The sequence below is a fragment of the Dendrobium catenatum genome, unplaced genomic scaffold (assembly GCF_001605985.2).
Source record: "Dendrobium catenatum unplaced genomic scaffold, ASM160598v2 fragScaff_scaffold_1271, whole genome shotgun sequence".
NCBI classification, from domain to species: Eukaryota; Viridiplantae; Streptophyta; class Magnoliopsida; order Asparagales; family Orchidaceae; genus Dendrobium; species Dendrobium catenatum.
The window spans coordinates 1,087,444-1,103,644 of record NW_021319733.1 but is presented as its reverse complement, the minus strand read 5'-3'; the positions used below and the strand labels follow the sequence as shown (position 1 = coordinate 1,103,644).

Here is a 16,201-nt window from a genome sequence, read left to right as displayed (position 1 = left end):
AAAAATGCAAATCTTCTTAAATATTTGATATGCAGCTAATGTATTATTTAAAGTAAAACTATTAGCTACTTAAGAGAAGAAAAAGGTGGTTTATTCTAAAAATCAGTTGACATTGTCTAGAATAGATTTGAGTATACTGAATTGTTAACAAGTGAACCAAACTGGAAAATGTTTTCTTCCTGGAACTATATCCAGTATAAACAAACTACTTAATGGATATCAAGTCAAAGAAAATAAAATTTGTCACATAAATATAAGATGTATAATACCAACTGACAAATGGGCAGTGACATGAAAATTATCTATGTGAAACATTGTCTAAGGAGTATAGCATTGCTCTGTTAAATATCTAAGAAATACCTCTATTAGGTTTTGAAGGAAGCCTTCATGGACGCGCCTTAGATGGGCTTTAGGAAGCTGCAAAAAATTGCACTATTTACTTAACATGTAACAACGCTGAATTAACATTATTCACTGATGCTTAGAAAATATTTTATCAACAACGAACAAAACATTGAATATTTTAACTAAATATGTGGTACTAAGTCAGCACAAAACAAATCACTTTAATATCTAAATGATTAACGGAGAAAGAAACAATAGAATGTGAAACAGTACATAAGATAAACTAATCAACCAGCATGAACGGGAGATATAATTGTCACAGAACCATACTGAAACTTCTCATTTTCATGAAAAGAATAAATCCACTATACGATGATGATTAAAAAAATAGAGGATGACATACACCATGAAAAGTTACTACATCAATTTTTAATTTTTTTAATCGGAAAATCTGTAATGTAAAAGACCACATTTACTCCAAATGAGGAGTCCAAAAAGGAACTGTGTGGTAAACATAGCAGAAGTACTCTCAAACAATAGAAAGCATATACAATCCTAGAAAACATGCCATAATGCATTCAAGATATTATCTAGAAATGGTACTGGACTGATATTCTGCATGTCATAAAGAAGAAACACCTTCGCGTGATATGCAGCAGCCCTAACACCAGATCTGCAGAAAAAGTCGGCTAATTTTATTGTTTCATTCCTGGTAGGAACATATATAATCGTAGGACCCTGTCCTAGGGGTTCAAGGGTAACAGGTGCCTGTGTTGCCTCAAAATGCTCCATATGCTTATGTGGACTTCTTTCAAGTAACTCGGCACATGATACTGCAAATGCAAGCATAAAAGTAACAGTTCAGATAAAGTAATTAATCAGAAAAACTGCAAAATATCAACATGCTTGCGCTGTCTACATATTAAAACAAGACAAAATGAAAAGAACACGCAAGTGAACTGTACAGAAATAACAAATTTAAAATTTTACAAGAAAAAAAATATATATATATATTGTCTCAATATTTAAGCGAACCAGATTTCATGTTATCTAACCCTCATTTATTTCAAACCGAAAATATTTGAAAGCTCAAATTCATATAAATGCACTATGCATGGATTTGACCGAAGACCTTCAAACAAACAATCGCATTCATGCAGTGCCTATTACGTATATTGCCTCTTGAAATTAGTGAAGTTAGAAGAAATTAATGATCCAATCTAGAACCAATCCAACCCTGGATCAAAAGCATTTGATCTCAATTCAAGCTAAACAAGCCATTAACTTCAATTCAAGCTTGATTCAATCAAAAAATCAATCCTATCTCACTTAATTTTTTATCTCTGACAACAAATTCTTAGTCAATTCTACTATGAAAAATCATATGCATTACAATATAAATCATATAAATTTCAATCTGATCTAAGATTCCTCAATTCAAAGTTCAATATGTGGCAAACTTCGGGTGCCAGTTGGATCATTGACTAAGATCTTCAAAGTCAATATGATTTTTGAGTGATCTTCAAACTTCGAGCAAAACTTACAACCCAAATTTAGCTTGGCTCATTCATCCAAATAATAATGTATTTCTTCATGCTGCTTGGCGCTGAGTTGATAGCTTATTAACTGAGTATTATAATCATACAACTACGATTTACCTAAACATAGCACACGATGAAACTTGCACTATTTTACACAGGGAAAAATTATTAAAAAAATAGATAAATTTTCAGTTAAAAATATATGAATATTTATGAAACTTAAAATTAGATTAAAAAATTTATGTAAACAAAAACCTTTAAAATTTAGGATCAGAAACCAATATGATTTTTAAGTGTAGGAAAGCAAGAGCAACATCTTCATGTAAGCCAAAAACATCAAAGCCTTCGTGCGTCAAAGTTGAAGCCAAGAGCATTGACGTCAGCCAAAATCGAGAATGCCGACCTCTATATGTTGTCAATCTCTGCTGTCCAAATTGAGAGCGTGAAGAGATCCCGGGGTACATTAACATTTGGAGTCCAAGCCAAGCGGGAGAATAGCTTGCATACTAACACTAAAGTTGAAAGCATGAAGGTCGACACTTCACCAATTAAGGTTAACCTCGTTCGTCGTCATCTAAGCTAACAGTGTGTCTCACATGTACAATCGACGCTCAAGATGTCCTAATAAACACAAATTATACCAAAATAAAACTAATAAATAATACTAGTATTAATTTTATAAATTATAGAAATCAAAATAGTGCAATTATAGAGTGGATGTTTTATGCATTATTATCCATGCATAACACATATACACGTGCTATTTTATCACCCAGTGCCTCACCATAAAAATGACTCATGGGGTGTGCCACCACACCATGCGCCATGGAACATGATATTTTGCACTACTAACATGAATTCTTATATGCATCCATAACTTGCAAGCATCCCCAACCTACGCTCATGAGAAACACAACTTATGTGCACTCTGATAAGCTTTGAGTCACCCCCACTCGATGGTGCCCCTAATTACACATCACAATCCAATCATATGCTCAACTTCTTATCATGCATCATGATCCTACCTTTCCCAATACCACAGAAGGCTTCTGTAACACCCAATCTCTTACTTTCACTCCTTCGCTTCATGAATTTCATCTTCACTTTCATTATATGGTGGGTCGATGTCAAGGATTTACCTTGTGATTCTTCCTAAATGCCTAGTTTTCAAGTATTGGTAAATCGAACTTGCCCACTCCCTGTGTAATGTCTGTCATCAAGGGTACTCTTTACGACTATTCTCACATGGCGGTGTCCATTCCCTTCCTCGTGGTTTCAGCTTACCTAAATCCTGTTGTGGCTTATAATATCGGTTCAATTGGCCATTCCTTATCATTTTTTGTTCACGCAGCTGCATCAATTCATCACATTTGCCCACTTTTCTTAATCATATCTTTATTGCTCCTCTTGCCAAGCCAATTATTCACACGCATCATTTGTAGAAGCTGTTGAGAAGGGTTCTATGCATCTAGATCCTTACATTATATTTCCTTTATTCTATTAATAAGGCTTAGATACTTCTCAACACAAATCACCCACTATCTTTCATTGTAAACCCGCTTTCTTTTTTCTTTTCTTTTTTTTTTTAACAAAGATTTTTTATCTGGCTTACAATTTTCATTCACTTTAGTTGGTAAATTTGTCTTTTGCTGCCCTAGTTTGAAGTTATTAGCATATTCACGTCTAATCTACATTTTATTGGTAAATTCTTGGCTGAATTTCTTGACTACCATCATGTGCCGGTCAAACTATCTTTATAAGGATAACATTTTAGAGTTTTTTTTCTCATAGATCACTATGTGAAAGGTCTTCTAATGTGCATGTTAATATGATCTCCATATCTTTACACTTCTGAGGACCCTCCTAGTACCTCAATATGAGTGCTTTTCTCTCATCTTCATGTCCACTTCATCAATCAATCTACAATTTATACTCACTTGGTTTAATTTTTGGCAAACAAATACAAGAGGACACTTCTACCACCAAACTTTTCAAAAAGCATATAAATAGAGTTCTTCTTGAAATAAAGTCAAATGTAGAATTTGAGGTCTTCCCCTCCTATTACTAGTCTTGCAAAATCTTTGTCCATGATTATATTTATTGTTTTAAGGCTCATCATGGTTTAAGAAAGGCATCCTCTAGGGGCCCTAATGTTCAAAAAAAATTTAATTATCATTATGTGGGTATGCAATGTTCAAATAAGATAAATACAAATGCAACAACAACAACAAAAAAGCCTTTATCCCACTACGTGGGGTCAGCTATATGAATCCATTTTTTCCATTGTGTTATATTAAGAGTCAAATTCTCATTTCAAACCAAAAAAAAAAATATCATTTTTAATACTTCCTAACCAAGTCTTTTTAAATTTAGCACTACCTTTCTTAACCTAGGACGGATCTAACACATCTACTCTCCGAACAGGGTCTTCGAAAGGCGACAAAACCATCTAAGACAACTCTCTCTAATCATATATGTCAATGGAGTTAGGTCCAACCTTTTCACGTACAAATGAGATAAATACAAATGATCAAATTAAATAGAATAACATTTTGGATGATGTTCCCCCAATCTAGGCCCCCTTAGATTGAACTTTCTAATCTGGAACCTACTCAAATTAAATAGAACATTCTGAAGTACATGTTGATGTTAATTCAGGCTCTCATTAGTCTCAAGATTATATCAAAAGCTTCCCAAGTTTAATGGATACGAAGTTTCAAATATTGTTTTATACAAAAGCCAATAATCAGAAGAAAAATTTCTTCATTCCCCCAACATTAATAGATTCACAGATGCAACAATTTACCTCATAACTGGTATTTTAGACTTGTATAAGCTAGTTTGATCTGATTGAGGATTTATTCCTCAAATATTTTGTGTTTCATTATTTTTCTGTTGATGGTTCTTTGTAATTGTTTTTATATCAAATCCTTTCACTTATTGGTAATAAAACTTGTTTACAAAAATTCATCCAAACAATGACTACAGTGTGTGAATATTAAATTTATTCCCAGTATACAAATGTACTAAATATGTCAAAGGAGCTTTTAATTGTACTTGTTTGAGTTCAAGCATTTAGCAATGGGCAAGATAACATAAGCTCAAACAGTGTGCAAGGCAAAGTAGCATCGCACTTACATTCGCTCCAAAGAGAAAAATGTAAAGCAAAGAAACACTACAGAGAACATCTTTTGACATTTCACATTCTTCCTACAATTTACATTGGAGCTGCAACACTTACCCAAATGAAAAGATATCCATATTTCAGGGAGAAAATAGCTCACATAGATGCATCTTATGTAAGCAAAATAAAAAAATATATAGGAAGAAAACATATGAAGAGAATGAGTAATATTAAAATAGAATCAGTAAATCAAATAAATCAAACAGAAGAACAAACCAAGCCCATGCATCTATAAGAAAAATAAGAAGTTTGCCATTAAATAAAACAAAGCAAAAGTTAAAATCAATGGGAAAACTAACAAAGAATTACATGTAGGAATGCAGAGTACATGTCCAATTCCTTCAAACAGTAAAAGAGAGCAACCTAGGAGTCGAGCATGTTCTTCAATTCTACAGTGTATTTCAGTTCCACCACTTCAAAGTGAAGTAAAACTCTCCAAACAATTCCAAAAAAAGCAGGACCATTTCTAATTTTTCTAGACAAAGTGAGAAGTTGAATTTTTGTTACTACAATATTTAAATAATTGGCAATGAACTTAGGTTGTGGCTTAAAGAAAATTTTGAGCAATAATTAGGTTAATATTAGAAGCAATTCAAAGCATCACCAAGGATAAAGCATAGGTAAGATAATTTTACCATCCAAATCATCCACATTGTAAGGTGTGTCAAACTCATCTTCAAGATAATCAACTGTTAACTGATCTGCCCATGGACGAGCATAATTTTCATCTGATGAACTTGCACAAGAATGAGTGTCATCACTGCTATAACTGTCTGATTCTGAAGTGCCGTCTTTGTCAGAAGAGACATCCAAAGAATAACTGGAGCAATTACTGTTATACTCCCCAATATTAGAGGATTTGTTCTTCCCTTTACTATTATTCACCTTTGATATGGTATAAATATTAACTAGATCACGAAAGTCCTCATCATATGACGAAGTACAGGATGTCCTGCTATGTTTCACCTGTTTAGCAGTAACATAGAAACGTAATAAAAAAATCATAGCACACAAAAACGATTTTAAACCTGAAGTTGCAAATATTGCAATTGTAATACCTCCCCTTTGTACTACTGCTGCAATGAAGTAAGACAAATAAGCTTTTGAAACAAAGAATAATGGTCAAGTTTATTGGAACAAAGGTTAAAATCTTATGACGAACACAAAAAGGTCCAAAGAATCTACCACAACATGGATGAGCTCCTTCAAGGAAAAAAATGGTATTTTAGGGAGGTGATATTCTTCCTCGGCACAGACCATAGTAATTATTAGACAACACTATCTATCTAACTTTAATGCCAAAAACAAGGTTTAATAAACGAAATCGAGAACTAAGACATCTTCCCTTAACGAGGTGAGCTATAAGCCTCGAGCTCCCAAGAGCTTATGCCTTGAAAAAAAACTTTAAAATTAAAAATAATTCATAAATATGAAATAAATCATTGATATATTTACTTAATTGATTATCATAAAGACATAAATTGTAAGTTTCAATCAGAAATGTTTAAATAAAAGAAATTTTTGAAAATATTCAAAATAAGCACTCCTGTAAAATTTAAATATGTTAAGAGAATTAGGAAACACAAGGCCTCATGTTCACTTTCCTTATCATCAGAAGAGGCATCAAATATAATAATTCTATCATCCACCAAATTTAGGTCATAGGCATCTTCAAAATCTTTACCAATCACCACAGTTTTCTTATTACTCTTAGATTAATTAACAATGGAATTAATATAATTTAAAATAAAAGAACAAATTAATAACATAACTAAGTAAAAAATTATAATTAAACTACTTTTAAAATTTTTTAAGCTCTAACCCCATTTCGTTTATTTCTTTATATGATTGTGATATCGAAGCTACACTCAATTTAGTAGTTCTTTCAATGTGAGCATTGATATCTTCATTCTCATCGTCATTAAAGGTAGTTCCTTCATCTTCAACTTTAAATCATTCATTATTTTAAGCATCATCATAGAATAGTACATTTTCAATAACCAAAAAATCATTCCAACACAAAAAATTCTGTCCCTATAACTTGAGGTATATATCTTTCAATTTTTCATCAAACAAAATATAAACCAACTTTTTCATTCATCCTACAGCCAATTGATTCATTCTCTTCATATACGCTTGATTGAACGTGCTCCAATTATGTTTACATGCATAAGTTGAACAAGACGAAGAACCTTCAGTGTAAATGTTTTGAGTTTAACCGAGTCATCTCCAAATTGGGAGCACCAATATTCTAGAATAGAATGAAGAAGAAATGATTAATCAATATTAAAGTAGGATGTATTCTTTTCAACATAAAATTCTAAGTGAATTCAAATTTATCAAGAGAGCATGTCATGTTGCATGAATGAGTTACTCTAAATTCGAACATTTTATTCTTAAAATGGAAATATTCAAGGTGATTATTAATGTTAAGACAATCAACTTCAGGGATAAGTCTATCCATACATGCATATACACCAATCTTGGCCTTCTTATCCATGTGAAAGTCTTTATTATAATGAAATTTCATATTCAAATAGCATGCAACAGCATAAAAATGTTAATGTAGCCAAAGATATCATTTTTCATCTATAATTTCAAAATTTTCTTTATAAGAAGCTTCTTATCTCCCTAAATCTCTTATTATTTCTTTCTTGCCTTGGTCATAGCTTCCTAGATGAATCACATAATTGAAGTCTTCTTACCATCAACCATAATACCTTCACTAAACACAACTAAGCAACACCAAAAAAAAAAAAAAATTCTTCTTTCATTACAATCATCTTCACATGATTTCCTTCAAGCTTTTTTGTCCAATAACCTCCATCTCATTCTTAAGAAGCAAACATGTCCTCCAACGGTTCTCGTAACCCCTTAAATCTTAGTAAAAAAAAAAACTGTGGCAAATCATGTAACTGATGGCCAGATAATTTCGCTATCTATGAATTTTATTATCAAGCTTAACACCAAGAAATTGTTTTAAATAAATATTCTTGCTATTTTAGCTATGAGCAAAGCATATTTATAATTTGGCAACTATCCAAGTTCTCAAGCAATAAATCAAGACAATTGTTGGAGAAATTTTGTCATGCCCAATGGATTATATATTTTATAATCGAGTACTAGATTTAAATGGTCATGTCCTGGGCGTGGAAAACTAACTAGAAGTGCTTATATTGGAAGGATGCATTCACCGGTCCACAACTAGGGCTTTGTGATTAGCTTCATGCCTTCATCAATAAGCCTAGGTTTAAAAGTCATAGTTTAATATTAACTTCAAAACAATGCTTAATCACAAACATGAATGTTCCAACTCATTTCTTCTTGAAGGTCATTTCTAGATTTTAATTTATTAATGGTGATTAAAGTAGTCATTAAGAGTTTAATTATCTTGAATACGATAGATTTGACGCACAACTTCTATAAATTTATGATAAACAATAATTTGGCTCTCTAGGACTTATACCCAAAATCGTTTAGCTATGCCTACCAAATTAATCTTAACAAACTAAATGCACTATTTGATCAATATTGGAAGGCAAATCAAATAAGCCTTTGACTTAAAATACCTAATCAAGAAAAACATTAAGTTCATGCTTACCATTGAAGGTGCTGCACCAGCCTTAATTTCCTTGATTGCCTCAAACTCACCATGACATCAATCATGTAAAACCCATAACATTTTCATGAAGCTTTCATTATCAGGAACATCATCATCATCAACAAAATAGAAAATTTTTAAATGATTGATTCATCAGGCTCAAGCATTTATTAGTTAAGCTCAACATCAAACCAAAAATCTAATTGATTGGTTATATGGAGTATATATTTAGGGCACAACCTGAACCGGTCCTAACTAGACCGGTTTGCTACAAGAGGCGGGCCCTAAGGAGGGACTGAAATGGGAAGAGAGGGAAGCACATGGGTGGGGCCCAAGAATTAATGCAAGCATTGATGGGAGCTTAGGTTTAGGGGAAAAAATTCAAATGTGGAGGGTTGTTTAAGGATTAAGCATTAAAGAATTGTATTATGCTTTAAGTATTCTCCTTTTGGCTAAGGCTGAAATTTAAGATCTCTTATGTTTGCTTTTGGGGCTCTAAGCTTGGGCTAGGGATTTGGAGAGTGGAATCTTCCTCTTGAATTGAAGATTCATTGTATCAAATTGTTTCTTTTCAACTAGTAGTGCATATCAATTGTTGTTTTTTGGATTTTCCTACAGTTTTTCATCAAAAGCTGCTCATTATTGCTGTTTTTCTCTGATTTCCTGCAAGTTTTCTTTATTTTGGTGGCTGTTTTCTATCATATACCAGCCACATAGTGGTTACAAATTCTGCTGCAAATAAAGAAAGGAGGAAATAAAGGAATAAATTCAAATTTTCAATTTTATCATCCATAAAAGATGGGCTGGCAAAGCCGTGAAGAGAGAATTTTTATGGTTGTTAAAACTATCAAATATTTGTAATATAATTTGATTAGCTTGACCCAAACGATCATGACTGTACAATGATGATTGTCATCCTATCCTCTTAACAACCCTGTGTCATATCCTTTGTCCATTTCCACAACTTTTCATGTTCTTTATTAGTTAAAATTTTGTGACCCATCAGTGATATCACTTTTGAGTCTAAATCTAAAGAATGATGCCAGCAGTTCGACGTAAAATAACCAAACATAGCCACTGCCTACACAAGATACATTGCCATCGCCACTCATGTTGCATCCGCAAGATATTGCAAATGCTGTATCAGAACACGAGTTTCTCATTGTTTGCTCTCTGGAAAACCATCGATCAATTCTACAAAAAGCTCAGGTCAATAGAGAAAGTGCAAATAATGTGTTATAGCAAATGGCCAAGTTGCCCAAAATACACGAGCGCACTGCATCAGCCATGATTCAGTCATCCACTTGATCAAATACAAGTTCATGAAAAAATCATACATCCATAATACCATTTACAGAGGGCCATTTTGCACAAGCAACTCCTTCAAAATCCCCCCTTACGTGTTCTATAATACCACTGAAAGAGTGTAAAACCCGAAATTTGTAGTTCGAATCGTCGCACGCATTTCGATGCGCCGTGACGAACTTAGGCAAAATTTCAAAGTCGTCGAAATTCGACGAAATAAATTTTATTAAATTCGACACGAAATTTTGATCGAAATGGTATAAAGAACTTATATCAAATTTCACGCGGTTTGAGAATTAAAAATCGCCGAAGATTGTTTAAGTAAACTTTTACCCTTTGTACCCATTTTGCCCTCATGAGCTCTTAAGTAAATTTTTATTAGTAAGGGTACATGCGTCATTTAGTGATCTCTCTCCCTCTTATAGACAAAACAACTCCTAGGGACCAAAATATTTTGGTCCCTTGAGTTTTCTTTCGGCCGTGAGAGAGGAGAGTGGACGGGAGAGAAGGAGAGCTGGCGGTCGACGCGTGAGAGCTGGCGGTCGGCAAACTTTTCCGGCGAGATCCTTTAGGAAAAAGTTAGAGAAAGACTTGGAGAAGATAAGAGGTAAGTTAAATTTGAAAAACCTTGTTCTTTTCTTGAGATTTTCTTGAACCAAAATTTTAGGGTTGGATTTTATTTAAGTTTTCTTTAGAAAACATTAGGGCTTGGTTATGACTACATTTCTAAGCCTTAAAATTGAAGTTTGTTTAAAGAAAATCTAGGTTCCAAATTAGAGTTTTTGTTTTTACATGAGATTTTTATTTGAGAATGTTATAACAGATGGTTAGAAGCAAGTTTAGGAAAAAAAAATGATTTTTTGGTTATTTATTTTTAGGTTTTCCAAATTAGGACTTTTCCTAATTTTACCTTTCTAAGCTTGCATGTTCACAAAATTTGTTCCAGAGGGTTATGGGAGCTCTCTAATTAGAAGAAATTGAATTTTTGAAAAAAAAATAATTTTCCTAAATTTTTTATGAATAAATCCGAAATTTTAATGCCCTAAACTTATATATAGGAAAGAGGAATATTTTTGCATGCAAATTGGAATGATATTAGTGCAATATTAGGTTTCCAAAATTTGATTTTTGAGCAAAACCGAAATTTTCATTTAATTCCAATTTTATGGAAGAAAGGGATTGTGTCAAACTATAGTTTATGCTAAAGAAATTATCCTATTTTTACCTTAAAATAAATACATACTTTATTTGATAAATATGCTCATTTGGTTAATTAAAGGTCGTCGTGTACCAGTTGACAGACTCTATTGAGCGTTAGCTTACTCCCTCGTGTTAGGATACTTTTCAGGAGAACCAGCTGTAAGAAATGGCTGACAACCCAAGGTTCACCTACAGTCGTCGTGTACCAGAGTTGACAGGTTCTTTTGATGTTTTCTTGGTTATAGTTAAATTCCCTTTTGGGTGATTTTGGCATGAATTGTTTAGTTTTGTAACCACCTTGTATAAATAAATTCTCTTTTGTTATGACTTGAAGTGTTAAATATATGCTTGAAAAAATTTTAGAGACGCTTTTAGTGAATTGTGAAGTCTTTAGATTTATTAAAAGCATGATTTAAGAAAATTGTATTGTTCTGAATGTTTGATTCCGTTCCCACCTCGTCTGCACGAGCTAACCGGGCCAGGTCGTGACAAAAGTGGTATCAGAGCACAAGTTTAGGATCTAAATCAGTATAAAGCGCCATTAGGCTGATTGATGAGTCTGATAGGAAACACTTGGATTTCCAAGTGTTTCTCACCAAAACCAAAGTAGATCCAAGCGAATATTGCTGTCCACAGCAGAAAAACAGCAAAACTCCAAAAAAACGTAGGGAGAATCGTAGAAAAACGATGCAAACGCTTTTATTTCAATAAAGGATGAAAAGCACTTGCAAGATACAACTTTCCTTCAATTCGAGAGGAAGGAAAAACTCTCCACAATCTCCGACAACGCCAAGAGCCCAAGAACACAAACCCTAGATCTCCCAAAACTAATTCAAATTCAAGATGGATCCCCCCTTTCCTCCTAACCTCCTAATTAACCATAAAGGAGTTTTACAAAATGTCTAAACACCCCCCCACTTCAAATTTGCCACTCCAAAATCTTCCCTGGCCCCCGTCGGCTTGCCTCCCTCCACTCGGTTCGCCCCGCGTGCTTTCTGTTTCGTCGCGAGAAGACCCGGACGGCCAGGTTGGATGTTCCAGCGCGGCCCCCTCCTGGGCCGGCGTCACAATTACTGCCCTCCCAAACGAGATCCCCATGTCTCCAAGGTGAAAATCAGGAAAACTGCGGTGTTTCGTCTTCTCATTGCATGGTTCCCACTTGGCCTCGTAGTCAGGAGTTCTGTCCATGGAATCAACCAGCTCCTTAGTTTGATTTATTTCCAGCTGCGCACCCTCCCCTTTAGCTCCAAGGTTCTTAAAAATCACCTCTAAAGTCCTCATTTCAGGGTTGCTGGTAGCTTCAAAATTCGGGTGCTACTCCCCAATGGCCTTTTCTCAATTGTGCACGCTGAAAAAACTGATAGTATAGTGTCGATCGTGGGTAGTTTCAATCTGTAGTGACTACTGACCCAATCTTCCTCCAACACTTCATATGGCCCAAAGGTTACCTTGGAGCCAGCTTTCATTTCCTCCTGTTTAGCCAACTGCTTTTGTTATATGGTCGGAGGCTTTAGAAACACCCTCTCCCTGCTGCAAAACTGTATGTCTATCCTATTGCTCCATCCGCTTGCCTTCTTTCATAATTTGTTGTGCTCTCATGTAGATGGCCTCCTTCTAGCTCTTCAAGTTACTCGATGCTCTCTCCTCTAAGTACTCTTCTACTGACGACACTAGGAGTGCTGCTACTCCACAAATGCACCAAGTGTGGGGAGGATTCCCTTCCGTATCAGTACACTTGAATGGCGTCATCTGTGAAGCTGAGTGAAAAGAGTTTATGATTCGGTTGTCAATTGTAACCCGACAGATATATCTGCCAGGATAGCATTGGCCCAAACGCTTACGGTGTCTCCCGGACACAATAAACATCCTCAAGTAGGTTTTCAGGGCTCCTGTTAACTACCCTCGTCCTTCGGCCATCTGTCGTGGGTGATAAGCGGTGCCTCTCTCTTCCAATTGTTCCTTGTCCTAAAACAGCTCCCTCAAAAAGTGACTGAGGAACACCTTGTCTCTATCGGACACTATTGCCTCTGGTACCCCCATGCAACCTGACAACCTCTCTGATGCAAGCTGAAGCCACTGTTTACTGGCGGTGTAAGGATGTCGGAGGGGAATTAAAATGAGCATACTGCTCAATCTATCCACCACCACCAGGATCACTGTGAAGCCTTCCTGAGAAGGGCAGCCATCTTGAAAGTCCATGGATATTTCCTCCCACACTCGTCCTGGTAAGCCAACTGTTGATAGCCCCCTGGTGACATAGCCATGTATTTGTTCCTCTGACAAATCTCACATCTGGCCACCATCTCCTCTACATCTCTATGCATTCCCTTCAATTAAGTCAAGCAGCACTCCTCCTATAGGTCTTCTGCACCCCAGAAATACCCCACCAACCGCCGCTCCCATGAGAATTCTTGAGTATGTTTTGGGATGTGGATGAAGTCCTGGGCATCACGAACCTGCCTTGATACAGCAATTGTCCCCCTCTACTGAGTACCCTGGTGGCTATCACCTTCCCTTAATAAATCAACCCTGATCTTTCCAACCCCTCATCTTTCGAACTCTCTACTTTGAATTGCCGCCCAATCTTACATCAAAGGAACAGACACACCATTGTCTGGTAGTTCACCCAACATCTGGACAAAGGCATCAGCAAGCTTTTGTTTTCCCCGCCCTGGTCTGTACTGAATTTCAAAAGTCATTACCCCAGCAATTTTGAAAGTCACCGCTGAAGTGCTCTTAGTCACCATCCGTGCTCTAGCAAGTACTTCAGTTTCCTCTGATCATTCCTGACATAAAGTGTTGCCCAAAAGTAAGGTCCACTTCTGATGGCCAATACAATAGTCATCAGCTCCCTTTCGTAGACAGACTTCAACCTAGCCCGGGACAAGTACTTGACTGAAGTAAGCTATGGGTCTGTGGTTCTGTCAAACATTGCTCCCAATCCATAGCCTGAAGCATCTGTCTTCCACCACAAACACCTGGTTGAAGTCCGGCAGAGCAAGCACTGGCACTGTCGTCATGGCCTTCTTCAGCTTCTCAAAAGCCTCTGAAGCTGACTTCTCCCCATAAAAAGTTGTCCTTTCATCAAACTGCTCTGTCAATGGCACGCTATGGATGCTGTATCCCATCACGAACCTCCTGTAGTAGCATGTCAATCCAAGAATCCTCTGAGCCCCTTCAAGGTCTTGGGTTGAGGCCATGCCAGCAGTGCCTCTATCTTGACTGATCTGCAGCCACTCCCTCCTGGATATTCACTTGCCCCAGGTACTCCACCCGTGCCTGAGCGAAAGTCACACTTCTTGAAGTTGGCCTTCAGCTTGATGCTCCCTCAGCACACCCAACACCCACTCTCAGCGTGCTCTAGGTGTTCCTCCTCAGTCCTGCCTATAAATTAGTATGTCATCAAAAAATACCAACACAAACCGCGGAGGTGGTGGCTTGAAGATCCTGTTCATCAAGGCCTGAATGTGGCAGGGCGTTGTGAGGCCAAAAGGCATCACCAGAAATTCGTAGTGGCCCTCATGAGTCCTGAAGGCCGTCTTCTGCACATCTTCCTTAACTCATCCGAATCTGGCGATAGCCTGACTTCATGATGCAATCAAAAATTTGGAAGAGGGACCACAATTTTTTTTATCACAAAAAAACAAACTCTTTCTAGAGAATAAAAGATTACAAGCAACTCACAAAAAAGTTAGACTAATTAGACAAATAAACTAAAACACCATTTTCATATTATAAAAGGACTCTACAAACAACTTTGAACACTTGCAAATGACTCAAATGACACTTACAAGACACCCTATAAGTTGCTTCAACTTAGAGAAGAAGGTACAATGGAATGGCACTTGCGGGATAGACGAAAGAGGTTAGAAGCCAAGACGAAGGCTGGAAAGAGCTCGCAAGGATTTCCATAGGAGCGAGGGGAAGAAGATTGAGAAAGAGCCCGCCAGGATTTTCCAAAGTAAAAAACCTCTTTCAGGGTTTTGTCCCAAAAACCAATCAGTCTACTACTCACATAACATACTAAAACTCTAACCTAGCCCTACAAACATTTTTTCGTCTTATTTATTTAGACCAAGAAGGGGACCGGCAAGTTTCTGCCCCATTCATTGTTATTCCCTTCTTCTCTAAAGTGAAAAAAAATGTACCCAAAACCGCCACTAAAAGCATATAGCTTAGAAGAATGGTCAAAAGGGCTTTGCTTCGTTTGAATACAAAGCTGTCCATGATTGAGGTTCATTTGCAAATGCGTGTGAGTTTCCAAAGGTATAATTCTGTTCCAAAACTGCTTCAAATTATTCTTGTTCCCAAAAACATGTTTCTAACTCCGCCATTTAAACTTGGAAGGATAGATACAAATAATGCAACATGGTGTTATAGTTTACTTGTGTGTAATTAGTCTAATCTCTTATCTGTCCATCCATCGAGGTTTCATAGCATCATACGCTAGGTATTTCCCCACTAAGAGGGAGTATATGAGTTCACGCGATACAATATTATTCGAAAACAAAGAATTGGCGCCGAGAATCCTCCTGACATACGATCCAAACGATTCTTACATGGAACGCTCCATGGCGCTCATGAACGTCAGGCTACATCACCCGAACTGCATAATATTTCGTCCAGCCTCTTCCTCTCCCAATGTAGTAGGTAGCACACGAAGATGATGATTGCGGCCAACGATCAGACGAGCCGTCTCTCAGACTCCTATCACTTTTAGTAGTCCGAGGGCCAACGTACGCTTCAGATTTAACTAGGTGTCTCGCTTTTGGCGCTCACCACGGCCCGCCTGCCAATTTCCTGCCTCCCCTGGATCACTTTATATGTGCAATTTCAGGAGATCTTTCAAATTAACGACTGTATTTTTAATTAAGTTTTGCCAATTCTCCCCCGCTTTTACCCTAGGTTGTGTTTCGGTGTTATTTTGATACAAGACCCAAGGGCAATTCAGTACATGTACTTTTTTTAATTTCTTTTGATATGAGCACGGACTGAGGAGGACACTAGAGCACTACTACTGAAGTG

At 36.3% G+C, this 16,201-nt stretch overlaps 1 protein-coding gene across 1 annotated transcript in view; it reads right to left on the bottom strand.

The window, feature by feature from the left end:
* Window positions 1–318: 318 nt before the first annotated feature.
* LOC110100837 (ATP-dependent DNA helicase Q-like SIM) overlaps window positions 319–16,201 on the bottom strand; it is a 35,388-nt gene continuing 19,505 nt past the window's right edge. Inside the window, exons 6-8 of the mRNA XM_028699385.1 lie at window positions 5,706–6,036; window positions 985–1,178; window positions 319–417 (exon numbers count right to left, since the gene is read on the bottom strand). Of these exons, the coding sequence (XP_028555218.1) occupies window positions 319–417; window positions 985–1,178; window positions 5,706–6,036 (624 nt within the window). The remainder of the gene's footprint in view (window positions 418–984; window positions 1,179–5,705; window positions 6,037–16,201) is intronic.